This window comes from Pteropus vampyrus, unplaced genomic scaffold (assembly GCF_000151845.1).
Source record: "Pteropus vampyrus isolate Shadow unplaced genomic scaffold, Pvam_2.0 Scaffold82, whole genome shotgun sequence".
Lineage (NCBI taxonomy): Eukaryota > Metazoa > Chordata > Mammalia > Chiroptera > Pteropodidae > Pteropus > Pteropus vampyrus.
The window spans coordinates 2,808,900-2,826,798 of record NW_011888863.1 but is presented as its reverse complement, the minus strand read 5'-3'; the positions used below and the strand labels follow the sequence as shown (position 1 = coordinate 2,826,798).

The 17,899-nt window shown below is 35.9% G+C and overlaps 1 protein-coding gene across 1 annotated transcript in view; it reads left to right on the top strand.

Annotated features, from left to right (window-relative positions):
- The window catches only part of ITPR2 (inositol 1,4,5-trisphosphate receptor type 2), a 437,650-nt gene that overhangs the window by 96,100 nt on the left and 323,651 nt on the right, over window positions 1-17,899 (top strand). The window contains exons 6-7 of the mRNA XM_011363170.2: window positions 3,950-4,045; window positions 17,820-17,864. Of these exons, the coding sequence (XP_011361472.1) occupies window positions 3,950-4,045; window positions 17,820-17,864 (141 nt within the window). The remainder of the gene's footprint in view (window positions 1-3,949; window positions 4,046-17,819; window positions 17,865-17,899) is intronic.

Here is a 17,899-nt window from a genome sequence, read left to right as displayed (position 1 = left end):
GAAACGACTTGTACCTCTTTATTGCTGTGACTAGTTTGAAATTTTACTACTTCCTTTACCTGCCTTCTCTGGGGCATTTCTGTTTCTCTTGTTTAATATGGGCCTATATATGACTTTGCTTTTTAAAAATTCATTGTGAAATGTTGTCAAGATTGATCAGACTGAAGGCCATGTGCCTCAAATGACATTAGAGTTGACTTAGAGTAGGATGACTCACTTTAGGTGAACATTAGGACTACATAGTCACTGAAAAGGACATTTATTTCTTTTAGGGATGCCATTTCTACTGGGGAGACTCATAGTTAAGAATTTATTCAACCTTTGAGAAGCATTCTTCAAATGTTTCACTATGGTAGAACAATAAATAAATATGAGATATGGATTTTTCTTTAAAGGATCTTTCTAAACAGTGGAGGAGATAAGATATGCATAATTACCTATAAATAAACCAACATCTGATAAAATTCATCTTGATTTAATGGACATTCAGGCCTTTAGCAGTCATTCTCAACCACTTTAAACCCATATATTTTGTGGCATTTCCTTTAATATCCTAAAATGAAATTCACAGGTGATATTATTTATATATCATGATTAAAAATGAATAAAATATCCAAATTCTAATTTAAAGAATAAATGAAAATAATTTATGATAAAATAATATGTATTTCAACATGGAACTACCTACTCTAGAAGATATTACATTTATACCTATCTTCGATTTGGATTTGAGAGAAATAGTAAATGAAAAGTATCAGAAAACTAATTATAGAAAAAAATTCTATAGAAGTACAGGAAAACAAAAGAGTAGATAGTCCATGTGGACTTTGAATGATCTAGTCTTAGAAGTAATATTAGAACAGAGTTTTTGTACATGATTAAAAGAGAGAGAAATTACCATAATTGAAATTGGGATAGATAATAAGGCAAATTATAGATCGTTGAAACAGAAGAAATGGAGCAGTATGGTATTTATGCAAATGAGCTGAACCTTACTTATAAATGTAACATAAAAATAATTCCTTAAGTTATGATATGGTTTGAAATAGAGATGAAATAGAACAAAAAACATATTTTCTATCATGAAACACACTACATGTTGAGGCATACTTTCAGTCTCTAGTATTCAGGAGAGACTGTGTCCTTCAATATATTTGGAGACCATATCCTTCAATAGGTGACAGGGGATTGAGACAGTGTTGGGGATGACAACCATCACCCAAGAATTCTACCTGACAACTTCTCTTATCATGGTAAGACTGAAAGATAAGAAGTAACCCCCAAATAAATACATAGTTAAAATATATATTTTCACACCATAAATTTCTTATCATTGTGCCTTAGATAATTGAAAAACATAGGGATAACAGTAATGTGAGATATTATTTAAAAACTTTATTAATGAAATACAGTGGTGAAAAAGTTATATAGTTACTTCCCTATACAATGAGTTCCCTGCATTTCATGTGTTTCTGCCTATTTGATGTTTGGCTCTAAGTCTGTTAAAAGGATTTATGAAGCTTCTTTCTAATATCTTTGCTATTATTTTCATAACTCTTGCTGTAACTACCACTGCACTGAAATCTATTCCAACAAAATGCATAGTTGGATATGCTATAACCCACTGAGCAGTCAGAAAGGAGACAGTGAACAAATTATTAAATAATTTTGAGATAGTCTTGAATTCATTTAAACTGCTCTCTTTGTACTGAATTTCTCTTAAATTATTGGACTTTTCATATAACTTGCTGTAAAAACTTTTTAGTATAATTGCATATCATAGCAATTTATATTTGTGGTAGGTTTATTTCTGTAGGCGATTCGGAAGAGGTAGGCCGTGGGACATTTCTCTATTGTGTGCTAAATCAGTCAGGATGCCTGAGCATCAGGTGTTTCAAGCAGAGATATTTAATACAGGAAATTAGGTTTAAACATTATTGGAAGGACTGGATGGGAAATTTGGGGTGGGAAACAGTGGTATTATCTAAAGATCTGGCAGTGCGGGGACCCACTACTGCCTTTCTGAGCCTGCAAGTTTCTCCTACTGTGCTGCAGGAGTCCTTACCCACCTCACGCACCTTGTAGGGGCCTGCGCTAGGCAGCTGCCACTGCCTTTACTGGAGCCAAAAGAGGAGCCTCTCTCCGCTTTCCTCTACTTTCCATTCTAATGGAATGTCAGCAGAACCCTGCTGGCCAGGCTTCCAGCCTCTGTGATACAGCATAGAGGGGTAAAGGATGAGGATCATCCAGAGTGCCACATACAGTAGCTGGCATGTGCTGAACTCTCCTGGAAATTGTAGTATATACTCTTGGCCACTGCCCATTAATGCCAGTAGCATCCCTCCAAAATCATATTGTAATAAATGAAAGCATCTTCCTTTCTGTATCTCCAAATTGTTCCCAAGGGAGCTGTACTACCATTGCTAGACCTCCTGATGTATAGGATAGAAGTTCTTAATCTGGCATCCATGGTGCGCTTCAAATTTGTTAACCTCTAATAACTGTACACACAGTATATGTATGTATGTGAGATAACCATTAGATTTTATTGGATTCCCGAAGGTATCTATGCCTCCCCTAAGGGAATGAGAGGGAGCAAGAGTTCACATGTTGACAAAGTCACAGTTGCTGGTGTGATTAGTAAAGGATTTGAGGAAGACGTTTGATTTGAGTACTGAGCCTTGTAGGATGGGCAGGTTTTTGGCTACAGGAGGGGCATTTTAAAAGACTTCATCTACTTTGAAGTATTTTCATAATTATGATCTTATTTGAGCTATTGAAGTAGGGGAAGACACACAAACTGGACTCTAACAAAAGGCATTAGGAAGTTATATATTATCAAACAGAATTTAAGGCTGGGGCAGGAGTCCAGGAGTCATGAATATTAATAAAAAGAAGGCAGCCCGTTGAGGGAGAATAATGAAAAGTTCTAGCACTCTGCTATACCTTATGTTATTTAATCTTCACAACAATCCTATGAATTAAACCCATTTTGTACATTAAGAAACAGACTTGAAGATGTTACATTATTCGCTATGATTGTACCTTGGTAATGGGTAGAACTGGGACTCGGAAATAGTCATTTTTAGACCGTAAAACCTGAGCCTTGCTACCATACCAAGCCTCCTGTTATAACCAGCTGTTTCAGAGCTGCTGCTTTTATTTTTCATGAGCCTAGGGGCTCAGCATCTGAGACAAGGCCAGTATCAAAGAACACGGTGTTAGTAAACAGCACACACAGAGAGAGCTAAGAATTAAGCTAGTCCAGACCTCCAGGCCTTGGCGTTTGTGGTTCTGTCTGCCTGGAATGATCTCTTCTGGTCTTTCTGCATGACTGAATCATTCTTATTCTTCAGATTTCAGCTCACGTATCATCTCCTCAGAGTGGCCCATGACGATTGTCATATCTAAAGTAGCTGTCCCTGGTTATTCAATCGTGTGCTGTTTACTTCCTCCTGGCACTTGCCAAAGCTTATTCATTGAAAGTGCTAGTTTTGTTCACTGCTGTGTCCCTCCCTGTTGCCTAGAAGAATACCTGGCACATTGTAGGTTTTTAATACAGTCTGTTGAATGAATGTTTGAATAACAAAGGGAGAAGAACCCTGCAGTATTTCCAGCTTTGGCCTGGGAAACATATCTTTTGGAGTAAGTCTGTATTTGCAGATGTAAGGCATGAGCATTTTGCACACACAGTGAGTTCACTGTTATGTTGCTTGCTCCTTTATGGAGAATTTTTTTTTTTTTTTTTTTTGAGTTCACTGTTATGTTGCTTGCTCCTTTATGGAGAATTTTTTTTTTTTTTTTTTTGCCACATTGTCCTCATATGGAAACATATTAGATCTGACAAGTTAGCATTAACAGGCAGGCTCCCCATATAAACTGTTGGCATTCGCTTGTCAGGAACATGAATATTTTTAGCCATTATTGTCATTGCTCTTTTTGTCTGTAGGTGGTTCATCATGACCCGTGCCGTGGGGGTGCAGGACAATGGAACAGCTTGTTCAGATTTAAACATCTTGCTACTGGGAACTATTTAGCTGCAGAGGTAAGACTAATGGATGTAGTGCTATTAAATCTCTGACTCTGAAATAGTGAAATAGGCAGTTAGGTTCTCCAAAACATGTTGTATCTGTAAAAAGAAATACAAATTAGGAACATTATACAAATTTGATTGTTGCCTATCATGTTCAGGGTTGGCATATAAATTATTCTTAAAATGTAAATATTAACTGAAGCCCTAAAATAATCTCTGTCTTGAAATCGAACAACAACCACAGTAACAACAACAGAATGTTTGTGGTTAATTTACTGTAAGGTCAAGTGGAATGGGATATCTGGTTTGCATATGTATGTGATTCGTCTTAAAATTTTTTTTGTAGCTTCACTCTTTCAGAATGTCTGCATTGGAGAGATAGATGATCAGTGCATTGTTGATGTAGCATAGTCTGGATAGTTTCAGGTTTGTCTTCATTGGCCACTCTTTCACTGTTGGGTGGCTCCAAACCGTTGGAGAAATAACGGTTTTCTTCCTGAGACATGGAACTGTCTGAAAATTTAATAAAAATGGTAAAAACATTTAAATGTTTTTTTTTTTCTTTCTCCGCTAAAAGCATGTTGACAATCAGGTAGCTATGAAGGGTGGGCAGAAGTAATAGCATAGAAGTTTTAGCAATGATTTAAAGGTTGGTTATGTAATTTGAAAATATTTTGAAAGTATTTGTTTTTATATGTATGAAAATATCTATTCATTCTACTCTTCTCAACTCTGTTTCTCTTTTTCAACTTAGAGTTTCTTCTGGGATTCTAAACCAGAATTCGGTCTTAGAATTTTTAGTATTACTTATCTAACTTTTGGTTTTGGTTGTGAGGGAAGGTAAGGAAGTGGGAAAGGAGAACTGATGAGAAAATGTGTGGGAAACAGAAAATTTCTATAAACATGCTGACCCCTGTCTAAACTAGCACCTAATACCATTACCCTCTCCATCTTATTAATCTGCGATAATTTTCTTAGCAGTATGATTTATTGCACATTTTATATTATATATACATATTATATTTCTCTTGTCAGAATGTATGCTCTCTTAAGGCAGGGATTTTTTTTTTTTTTAAACATTACTACTGTGTCTCCAGCACTTAGGACAGCTTTGGGTGAATATTTTTGAATGAATGAAGGTATATAAAGAAGCTATTCAGGCTTCTATAAGCTTAGAGGATGGCAAGAAGGAAATTTAGGGATTTGTATCTGAGAGGCATTTGGAATCATATTTGGGCAAATTAATCTCTCTAAGCTCCAATATCCTCCCCTGGAAATTGAGGATAATCATAATATTTGTATAATAAGATTATGAAGAGAATTAAATGAAATAAAGTGCTTGGCATAATGTGTGGCTCATGGTAAGCATCCAGTAAGTGATGTCAGCGTGATTAATTTTATTATATGATAAATAGGAATTGTTCTTACTTTTATAAATATCTGACTCATTATTTATGAATCTGCTCAAGTAAATGAAATATAGCTTTGAAATTTATGGGCTGTTTTGAAGTAAGTATTTTGAAAAGTAACCCTTTGAAGCAAAATTAAGCAGTAAGGAATAGAATCCTGTCTAAAATAAGAATTAGAAAAGTCTACTAGATGTCCTATAAAAGATAAGAAGTTAGAATTAAAATTCTCTTGGCTCTTATGTTAGTGCCTTTTTTCCTTAACTCATTTTTTAATTAATGGTTGTTTTAACTACTACTGTTAGATAGAGAAATGATGCAATTACCCACTGTTAGTTTTCCTTGTTAATGCCTGTAATTAAAACTTGTATTATTTGATACATCCAAATGATTAGCTTACTAAGAATTAAATTGTTTATTAACTTTAATGATGATCCAAGTCCTCAATACATAAATGAATTTATTAAAAATTAAAACATAGAAAGCAGTTTATTCCTGCTGACCGTCTTTTCATTTTATTTTAGAGAACACGACTTTAAATGCCAGATGCTATTTTGTCCATTAAAGAGTCTGGTGTATTTGTAGGATCTCTTCTTTGACTGTTTATACTTTAAATAATATCTTTTTTTAATTCAAGGTGAGGGAAGGATAATTAAGCATTAAATACATACCTGAAAATTGAAAGCTAGGGGTCTATTTTCTACTGATTTTAACTAGCATAATGGAATGGGTGCTTCTAGGTAGTGTTTTAACATCAAAAATATGTCATAACCTAAAAATACTGACATATATAAATTGGGGGTTTATATTTCATATGTCAGCTAAGTTCAGACAAGATCCTAGCACAGTCACATCTCAGATGCTTGTCCTGTTGATGTGAAAGTGTCCAGAGGTATGGCAAAGTCACAGTGATTGCAGTCACTATCACTTGATAAAAAGTTAATTTCCAGTTCCAATTCCACAGCAGGTGGAAACTAACCTGTGACAGCAGTTGAAAAACAATAATTATCCTTTTATCATTTTGCTTTTTAAAAATGCCCCGGTCTTTAATTTTAAAGCATTATTCATGTCATTGAGGTGTGAGATAGGGGGTTCCCAACACTTTGAGTTGTAACTTCCTAGCATTATTTGTTTTATTATATTATATCCTTCCTCATAGGGGAGAAAAGACTCCATGGCTTTTATTTATTTTACTATTTCAATTTTATCTTTAATATCTAGATACTACTTAAAAACTAAGACACATGTATTGGGGTGTTGAAAATGCAAGAGTTGGTAACAATTATTTTTGGTATTCATGAAAACAGCAAACGTCATCTTTAAGATTTTATACACCCTTTAACATATGCTTCTTAAGTTCCTAAAAAATGCATAGCACGGTAGAGAATGCTGCAGATAGAGAGGGAAGCAGAGGAGTCAATCTTTGCCCTTCAAGAATTGACCCTATAGTTCAGAAAAAAGCATACAATAAAGGATACAGTGTTATCAGCAGGCAAGGTCATGCATGGCTGATTGTGTGTGCAGGTGGAGTTGGGTTAGTGTGAGATTAGCCAAAGAAAGTTCTTGCTTGAGGTGAACTTTTTCAAGATTCTCAAAGAAAGTAGTAGACACAGGTTGTCAGAGAAATAAAAGGACAATCCTTGTAGAAATTATCAAGAAGACAGAGAGATGTGGAATGTCTAAATATATGTAGAGAATATAAAAAGAGAAGCCAGCCAAAAGTAAGGGGTTCAAAAAGGAATTGTTGAGTGACAGATCCCTTTGCTTGAAGATTTTGAATGAAGGGTTTGGCTTTGAAGTAATTAATAATAGGAATGAAATTTGAAGCTACCTTAGAGGTTGGGACCGGACAGCTATTAACAAATACTTGGTAGACAGCAGTGATATTAGAAAAATCTAATTTCTGTCCTTGATGAGCTCTCAGTACAGTATGATAAATATATTGTAGCAATACGAATTGTGTAGGATTTACGCAGAAGCACTAAAGTGCAACACGCCTTTGGTAGAGGTGCTGGGGAGGTACGAGGACTGATGTGAAGGCCGGAGGGGTAGCTGCTTGATGGAAGGGTAAGGCAGATGGGGAAGAGAGAGAAAGCACGTCAGGCAGTGAGGTCAGCTTTTACACAGGCCAGGAGGTGTGAGAATTGCACAAACTAGTTTCAGATGTATGATACCTATGTGTATCCCACATAGGCTGCGTGTGAGTTTGGAAGTGGTGCTAGCAGGTGGGAGAGGAGTGGCGGAGCTAGAAATGTAGGGCAGCTGACTTTTCCAGGCCACATATATTAAACTAAGGAGAATGGGTTTTATCTTTAAAGGAAAGAACGGTATTCCAAATAAATCTCTACGTGAAGAAGAACACTCCAAAATCTCACTGTCCGAAGCAGTGGTCACTAGCCACAGGTTGTCTATTTCAATTTAAATAAATATTAAATATAATTTAAAAGTCAGTTTCCCAGTCACAGTAGCCCCATTTCCAGTTGCTCAGTGTCTACACATTGTTGGGGAGTGCAGGCACAGAGAGCCTTTCCACCACACAGGGAAGTTTCTAGTGGACAGCACTGCTTGGAAGCCTTTGTGAAGTGACAGGGAGGGCCTGACTTTAGATGCAGGGAGGCCAGACAGGAGACAAAGGTATGATACCTTCAAGGAATCTTGAGGACTTGAACCAAGAGAGTGACGCTGGTAGTGGCAAGAAGGAGAAGACGTTTTTAGGACATAGAAATCAATGGCATCATAATCCACAGAATGTTGGCAGTTAAGGAGTAGGGGGATTGGGGCTTTGCAGTACTGGTGATGTCATTTGCCAATTTAGGAAAAATGGGAAGAGAGGCAAAGTTGATGAGGGAAATAATACATTCAGTTTCGACCTTGTTTAATTGGAGGGGCTTGTAAAATGTCCAGGTGAGTATGTGTAACAGACACAGGTTCCACAACATCTGGAAGCTTGGGGATTGGCGAGGGCTGAAGAAATAGGCGTGGTTCTCATCAGCATGGCCGAGATCATCGGAGAGTAGGAAGAGAGTGAGAAGATGGCTCCACGAGGAACATCGTCTTTGAAAGGTGGACAAAAGACGGGGAGCCCAAGACAAATAGGCTGAATCACAAATGCTAAGCAAAGAAGGATAGAGTTTCAGAAAGGAGGGAGTACGGCCAAAAAGGTTAGAAACAGAATGTATTCACAGCATTTGGCAAGAACCCAGTCATTTGTGACTTTATTGAGAAGCATTTTTAGTGGAAACCAGAATGCAGGGGGTGGAGGAACGAGGAGGAAACCAGCAGATGGATGTAAGTGTAGACTGGGTTTTCATAATGTGACTGTGAAAGGGGAGAAACAGGGTACTAAAAGGAAAGTCAGGGTCCTAGTAGACAGGTTTTTGTAAAGTTTATTTAAAAAAATAAGATGGATGAAAACTGAGTTGTTTTTGCATTAAAGGAAAATACCTATCAGGGGGGCCAGATTTGTCAGTGTATTACTTTTTTTCCCTCAGTCTTTTTATTCTCAACATGCATATTTATAATTTGAAATATTACTCTAATGTGCTCGAGGCATTCCTGGTAAATTGGATTATGTAATTCTTAAATTGCCTTTGAGTTTACGGTGTTTATATTGGCCAGTGTGGTAAAGAAAGCCTAGTGTAGCGGGGAAAAACAATCCCACGTGTACTGCTCACAATTTATGATGCTAAGCAAATACTTAACCTCTCTAAACCTCAGTACTCTTGTGTGTAGAAAAGGTGATAATATATATGATATGGGATTATGTTGGAATTAAAGATGGAGAATATTCAATACTTGCACATAAAAGGAATTCAATAAGTGTTAAGTCCCTTCACTTTCTTTGAGAGGAAGGGGAGAGAAAATGCAAAGTACTGTTTTTTATTACTATTATTATTCAGAACTAGTATTTCTCATTAGTCTGATAACCGACAAAGAGGGGGGAATTCTAGTGGCTCACCACTGGATACCTTGTGCCTAGAACACTGTTATTTAATTCACATTCAGTAAATATCGAATGATCAAATGGATGACTCATAGAGACTGTGAAGCTGTAAATCCAATCATTTCACTTTACAGAAAAGAAAACCCTGGCTCAGAGAGGCAATTTTTTTTTTTTTTTGGTCCAAAGTTTAAAAACAAGATAATGACAATATTTGGGCTGAATGCTAGACTTGCATTGCTTCAGTGGTTCTTGGTCGCCCCCCTTCCCCCCACTCCAGGGCACATTTGGCAATGTCTGGAGACATTTTCATTGTCACAACTGAGGAGAGGAAGCTACTGGCACCTAGAGGGTGGAGGCTAGGCATGCAGTTAAACATTTTGCAATGCACAGGATAGCCCCCACAATCAAGCATTATCTAGCCCCAAATGCCAATGGTACTGATGTTGAGAAACCCTGGTGTACACTATACTGAAATTATACAATCATTTATTGACTGCCTGCTAGGTGGAAGCACTACTCTGTTATTGTGAAAAAACAAAGACGGTTAACATTTGATCCTTATCCTCTTAAGAGTTTGCAGTCTAGAGGAGAATAATATTAATCCAATCACTGGGACATTGATATCTCTTTTGCAATTTTTCCATCATACGTTCACATCTGAGATAACTGGTTTTGTGTAATGTTGAAATTTTTAACATCTATAGGTCAAAAGGAAAGTTTTTTAGAAAAGGAGTAATACTCCACGGGCAGAATGTGGTCTCCTCTCAGAGGCAGAGAGTGAGAGGGACCTATATTTCTTTTTATAATTCACAATATCACAGATACTAATGTGAATCATGGTTTAGAAATGGACTCTTATTCAATTGAGAGATTCCAACAGTATTGCTTTAGAGAATTCAAGATTTGTTTTTGAGAAAAATATAATGCTAGAAAGCCATGGACAAAGTGTAAAACAAAGTATTTGATGATGAGTTAGATAATAAAGACAATTGTGACTTCATCAGATAATGCATTACAGGATCATATTATTAGGCTTTTCACTATAATATCAGTTTCTGTGGATCATACATGTGATATGAGGGGAAGGAAAACAGCCATATATTTTTGCCTTTGATACACAGCACCGTTTGTCAGCTGTCAGCAGACTTATTGCCAGTTTGCCGTAGATCTTTTACTAATATCATCTTATTGGTGCAGGAGCGTTCACAACTATATTTATGAGGGAGAAAGTAATTTTATCATATTTTGAATAGGATAACAAGGGAGCCTCGGTAAATAGTTCTTCCACAGTCGTGGGAAGAATTATAAATCAAATGTCACAATTTATGCTCTGCTGCTTTCTACATTTTCATTCTTTACATGTTACTAAAGCAGTAACTTCTGCTGAAACAAGATAGAGTGGTACAAAATAATTTTACTTATGAAAGATTTTATATTGCCTTTTTTAACAATTAAGTTTATTGGGGTAACATTGGTTAATACAATCATATAATTTTCATGTGTACATTATCATTTGACATCTGTATATTGTGTTTATCACCCAAAGTCCAGTTTCCTTCAGCTACCATACATTGCCTTTTTAAAGACAACTTGCTTATTTATCTGTAGAGAGGCAAAACTTCCACCAGATGGCAGTAAACACTTATTTCCTAACTATGCTAGATTTAATTAATTAGTTAAAAACTTAATATTCGAGAACCTGTACATTGGCGTAGAATCTTATGAATATTAGGGTGGTAGTTTTGAATATCCCTATGTTTAGTCCTCTATCAAATGTATTAGCCACAGTATATGAAAAGGGCAGGGTTTGTATGTGTATGTATGTATATGTACATAAATATAGTGGAACATACATATCTGACCCTATACACATGTATAAATGTTACATATCAGAATATAAATTGTGCCTGGCACATGTAGCATTCATTTTTCTCTTCTTTTCTTTTCTAAACTTATCAATCAGATAATAGATTGGCTCTGAAATGCCAGTCATTGGAAAGAAGGACATACATTGAAAATCATTTAAAAATACACACATGATGATTTCATGACTTTAATGTCATATATAATATAAATAGATCAAAATACATTTAATTATTAAAAAGTAACATTTTATTTTGAGGAAATGAGTTATATCGTGACCTTACCAGCTTTTCAATCTGCTTCTTGCTAATGTTAGATGGAAGTTGCAGTTGTCTCATTTGATTGTGGTACAATCATGATTTTACATTACTCTTTTTCTGCCACTTTCCTATTGTGACTTGTCACATTCTGTATGTGACTTCTTTCTAGTCCTCTTTGGCCATTTAAATGAAAACTTTCAAAGGTTAGTAGCGAGTATTTGCTCTTTATATTCTCCCTTTGCCACTCACTCCCATGGCTGCAGTGGTCCATGGATTTGACTTCAGATCCCCCACTGCCATTGAAAATCAATAAATATACCTAAGATTGAATTGTTTCCTAGCAAAACAGTGAATTTTCTTAGTTCAGAGTTAAAAACTTGAGAGTCATGATAAACGTATTTTTCTCTCTGTTTACACATTCAGATTCTTCTGACTCTGTCTCCGAAAAGTCTTCTGCATCCATGTTCTCCTTCCCATTTCAGCATTATTGTTTTGTTGGTGCTCTACTGCCTCTTACCTGAACCACCATACTTGGTTACTTTGCTTCTTTCATCCTCTATCTCCTACTAACCATAGCCAGTTGAGGATTTTTAATGTCTTGTTTCTGCAAATGTTACTCCAAGGATATTCAAAATCTTTCTGAACCAAACAAACAAAACAGAAACAGACTCATAGATGCAGAGAACAAGCTGATGGTTGCTGGATGAGAAGGGGGTTAGGGGCTGGGTGAACAAAAAGAAGAGATTGAGAAGTACAAATTGGTAGTTACAAATTAGTCATGGGGATATAAAGCAAAGCATAGAGAATACAGTCAATAATATGATAATAACCATGTATGATGCCAGGTGGGTACTAGGCTAGTCAGGGGGATCACTTTGTAAATTATATAGCTCTCTAGCCACTATGCTGTACACCTGAAACTAATATAAAAATAATACTGATTGTCAAATGTAATTGAAAAAATCAAAGAGGAATAAGAGATTCAGATTTCCAGGTAGAAAACAAACAAGTTATGGGGATGTAATATACAGCATACGGAATAAAGCTAGTAATATCGTGGTACTGTTATACAGTGTCAGATGGTTGCTAGACTTATCATGGTCGTTTCTTTAGATATATAAATGTTGAAAACTATGGTATACACCTGAAACTAATACAATATTGTATGTTAGCTATATTTTAATAAAAATTAAAAGAAACTTTCTGATGATACAAACCTGTTAGCCTGTGGTTTAAAGGCCCTGTCGGTCTGGGCTGACCTTGGATCACACCCCTCCTCTTTATGGAGGCAGGAAGGAGGTCATTTGCTATTGTAACTGAAAGGTGTAGCTTTGGAACTATCAGACCTGTGCTTCCAAATAACCCTGGTACTCACCAGAGTACCTCACCTGGTGTGCCCCACGTGCCTCATCTGTAAAGAGGGTTTAGAATTCCTTCTAATAAGGTAATTGTAAAAGGAAATGATTAACTTTTAAAAGCATATAAAAACAATTCCATAAATGACATTTATGGGTCTTCTCTGAACAAGTCTCATTTTCTTACCTTTATAACATTTGCTACCCTGTACTACCTGTCTTCTTCACCCCCTCTTTTCTTCTCTGCCAGTTATAAGTCTACCTGTCCTTCAAGGCTTATCTAAATGCTACCTTTTCCATGAATATATTCTTGAATAAATTTGCCCTCCTTCCTGTGACCTATATTATTTATAAATTATTCATTCCTGCCTTATATCTCGTCACATTCTATTCTGTATTATAGCTAACTGTATTTATGTCTTCTTCCCCTCATAGATTGTAAGGTCTTGTGGTCAGAAACAATATTCCCTTTGTCTTTGCTAGAATGCCATATGCCACAATGCTTTGCCCATTATAGATGCTCTATTAATATTTATTGAATAAATGATTGAATAGCATCTTAGATTGCTCTCTCCAATGCCAGATTTATAATTTATTTTTTAACATAGGGAATATTTTCTTTAAAGTCTAAAAGATTGAGGAATCTCCATATAATTTTTTTTCTTCCTTTTTAGAAGCAACTTTTTTCAATTCATTCTTAGTCTACTTCCTTATTATGTTAAGAGAAGGGAAGCAGGAGTATAAGTAAAATATGTATTAAAAATGTATTTATTTGGCCTTTAGTTCATATTGGTGAATTAAAATGGCACAGATTTATTGGGGTTGCTTCTCTTCACCCTCCTCCTCCTCACTATTATTATCCCTTTAATGAACTTACTGGAACAAAAACTCTATATTAATTATGTAAAAAACATGTTGCAACTTGAGAGACACGAGATGAGGCACCATCTTTAGTACTGTTGCTGAAGATATGAATATGTACAATTTAATAACATATTAGTATAATTAGGCTTTAGTCATAGACTTTTCTCATTTTACCAGTGAGGACCCTGGGTCCCATGGGGGTTAGGTGACCTTTCCTAAGGCCCGTGGTATTTCCTTACAGAGCAGATTCTGGAATCCAGTTCCCCAGACATTCCTCAAGGATTAAAATGGGTGATCTTAAATGGATGGAATGGGTAGGTGAAGACTGAAATTTAGAAAGTAACATTGTCTTTTGGGTAGAATATGAGCTAGGTTTCAGAAGGCAAAGATGATTTTGTTTTTAACTCAGGTACATTAGATTCCTATTTCTGTTAATATTTTTGTTATGAATGCATCATGGTTGCCAGCATGAATTTACTTTATAGTGTCTGTAACCAATTATTCTAATGCTTATTGAATAAAAACTTTGACCGTAAGGTATATCCTTGGTTAAACATGTTGCATATTTTTGGATATAAGTTAGCTATATTTTTAGTATGGATTTTTTAATTTAAGAGGAAAGTCTGAATTCTTCAAAAACTGAAAACAAATTAAGAAATATAATACGGTAATACTCAACTGAAAGAACTGAATAAATCCCTTCTGGGAACTAGGCTAGAACTTTCATTGCTACCATGTAAAAGTGTGTTTTTTGAGGTTGATTAGTCAGTAGACAAGAGGAGGCGAGTTAATTAACTATCTTTTTTGGCTTTCTACCTTTCACTCTTGGATTCCAATAGCAAGATAATCTTCTTTTAGAACCAGTTCTTTTATTCATAATTCAAGGAAATTTAAGGAACCTAAGGTACATAGAAAAGGAAAGTTTAGTCTCAAATCTCCCTAGTTGCTGGCCTAGCACTAACAGGTAACTTGCAACTGGATTTCTAGTTTCTCACCTGCTCCTCCCTCATCCCCCACTGCATGTCAGTGCTACAAGTGCAAAGATTGTTGTCATGTGACCTCGGATAGGGTTTTGCTTTCTATCTATCCTCCCTTATACCTCCACTTGCATTCTGATTTGTTTTATCATAGTTTACTTTGATCTGTTCTTAGATTTCATATAAATAGAGCCATACATTGTATGGCTTCTTCCACTTATAATTTTTTTATTGAGATATAATTGATATATAACATTGCATTAGTTTTAGATGTACAACATAATGATATATGTACATATTGTGAAATGATTATCACAGTAAGTTTAGGTAACATCCATTGCCACTAATTATAAAAGTTTTTTTTTCTTGTGATGAGAACTTTTAAGAGCTACTCTCTTAGCAACTTTCAAATATGCAGCTCAGTAGTTACCATGATGTACATTACATCCCCAGGACTTATTTTCTTATAACTGGAAGTTTGTACCTTTTGACCACTTTCACCCATTTCACCCACCCCAAATCCATTGCCTCTGGCAACCACCAGTATGTTCTCTGTATCTGTGAGCTCAGTGTTTTTAGATTCCACATGTAAGTGAGATCATAGAATATTTGTCTTTCCTGTCTGACTTATTTCATTTAGATAATGCCTTCATGGTCCATCCACATCATCACAAATGGCAGGACTTTCTTTTATGGATGAATAATATTCCATTGTATGTATTTTTGAGATCCATATTTTGTTTATCCATTTTCTTGTTACGTGATGATCATTTGCGTCTAAGCCCGATTTCTGGCTCTGTTTCTGTCCCTACTATTCTTTTCCCTCCTTTCCCCACCCCCTTATTGTCCTCAGTCTGTTTTAGTTGATATTCCTGGAATACAGTGACTTTTGCATCATAGTTCTTTCTTCAACTGATGAAAAGTTTATTTTCTATTATCTTTTGATTTTTCCTCGTGTTCTACTTACTTTCTCCTCTTTTTGAGTAAACCTGTCACCTATTAGTCGACATGTCCTTTCTGATCCTTCATGAATATTTTTCCTAATTTTCCTTTCTTTATACCTTTCCTTTGTATTGAGGGATAGCTATTAAATTTCTTTTTTATCCTCAACATCACTAATTTTCCATAGCATTGACTATGCTTTTTTGTTGCCAACATGGGCTTTAATTTTATATTCATGTTTTCATTTCTAATGAAATCTTCCTTAACTTTTTATAATTCTTTATATCTTTACATTATTTTTTATTTATATTATTATTTTTAATTATATTTTTAGCTGATCATGTTAATTCTGTTGCCTTTACATCGAGGTAATGTTTACTTGTACTTTCATTCAAATGGAATATGCCAAACCATTTCCAGAAAATTTATTTTGCATCATAACATAGAAAATGTAAAGACTCTGAAAAAGAATTTCACCTTCTTCTAACATACTTTTTAATCAGTCCCATGTCATTTTTTTCCTTCCTTCTTTATTATTCTCAGACATGTGAGCTCTGTGCAGAAGCAGATGAGTCGAGTGGATGGTCTTTTTGTTCCATTTTTTTATTCTCAGTTTCTAAATCTTCAGCTGCAGGGCAGACTGGAGGGCACATTCCGTGTAGTTCCCAGTGCTCGCAGATGCCGGCTCTGCGCACGTGGGCTGCGTTGCAGTTGCTTTGCTTTCCCACCCCTTTGCCATTTCTGTCTTATTACGCAGTATAAATCCAGCACGAGCAGCCACAGTCCTTTTTCTTCTCTCTTCTTGCTTCGTGCAGTGCTTCTCAGAAAGCCCTCTGCCATCGTCTGCTCCCTCTGCTTGCTGCCCATTTGTTTTCTCAGCTTTCTCACATCTCTCTGGTCATGAGATGATAGAAATAGGTAATGGGACAGTGGATAGGAGGACTGGGCAAACCATTTTCTGCTCAGTCTAACAGCAGCTTCTCAGTGCTAGAGAAATACTTCTGGTTTTAGTTGGCAAATCCCTGGGTCTCTGAGTCAGCGGATAAATCCTAGTGAGAACCACAGCAAGTGTCCTCTTAGCTGTGCTCACATTAGCTTAAAGTGAGGTTAACATTTCATGAATATGCTATGAGATAAAAACTGGGGCATAATCTGCCTCTCCCCCTATCTGCTTTGTAATACTGTTAATTCATTGAAGATTTTGAGAGGTTAGGTTGTTTTTCAGCTTTAATTTTCAGTGAGATTGAGGATTTTTTGTTTTGTTTTGCTTTTGATCTTTTTCAGCACTTTCACTGATATTCAGTGATATTTAGTGGGAGGGTCATTTCTCAGAGCTACTAGCTAAGTGTCATTTTGAGAAAGACCCCTGACCTTACATTTTAAACGGTAACTTTAACTACCCGAGGTTGTGTCCTGTGTACACTACCTGCTTTACATTAAAATGATTTCATTCAATTGGACAACTCACTATTTTGAGAAAAACACCTTAGAATTTGTTGTTCTGCAAATTATGAACTAGTTATTTCAGTACAACAAAGAGACTGTTATTAGGTGCGAATCAGTTATAGATTCTAACCAGGTGGAAATGAGTGGGCCAACCCTCAGCATGTGCAGAACTCATTTTTCTCATCAGACCAATCTAAACTCCACACTCCAAACCCGAGGACAGGTGCTCTTGTTTGTTTCAGTAGTCTTCATGCATTAGCCGGCACATCCAATAGATATCTGATATATTCCTCCTCTTTTGCTCAATTTTCCTTTCTTGTGTGTGCAGCATGTGGGGCATGTCTTGAATCATCGTTAAAACTTTTCTTTGGTCTATTTTTTAAAATTGATGTATGTGTTATTGGTCAAAGGCAGATTTTGAGGTGTGCAAAATAATGAACTCTTGAATGCTTCCTTAGATAAGGTGGGATTGTCAGCTCTCAATTGTTCAAAGATGTCAACTGTTCTTATATAAACAAAGGCCATAAACTTGGCATTTTAGCTTGTGTCTCCTGCAACCAGGGTTTAAAGGTAATGTTTTAAATTATAATATTTACTTATGACTTTTTTCTTAGCTTTTTTTTTATATTAAACTTTGTTAAGGGTACGATAGTGAACTGAATTAGAGATCATTGGTCTTGTTAATGTGCTTTCAATTGTAATTCAAAACTAGTTTTGTTTTGTTTTTCAGCTTAATCCTGATTATCGAGATGCCCAAAATGAAGGAAAAAATGTGGTGAGTTTGTTGTTTTTTCCCCCAACAAACCCTGA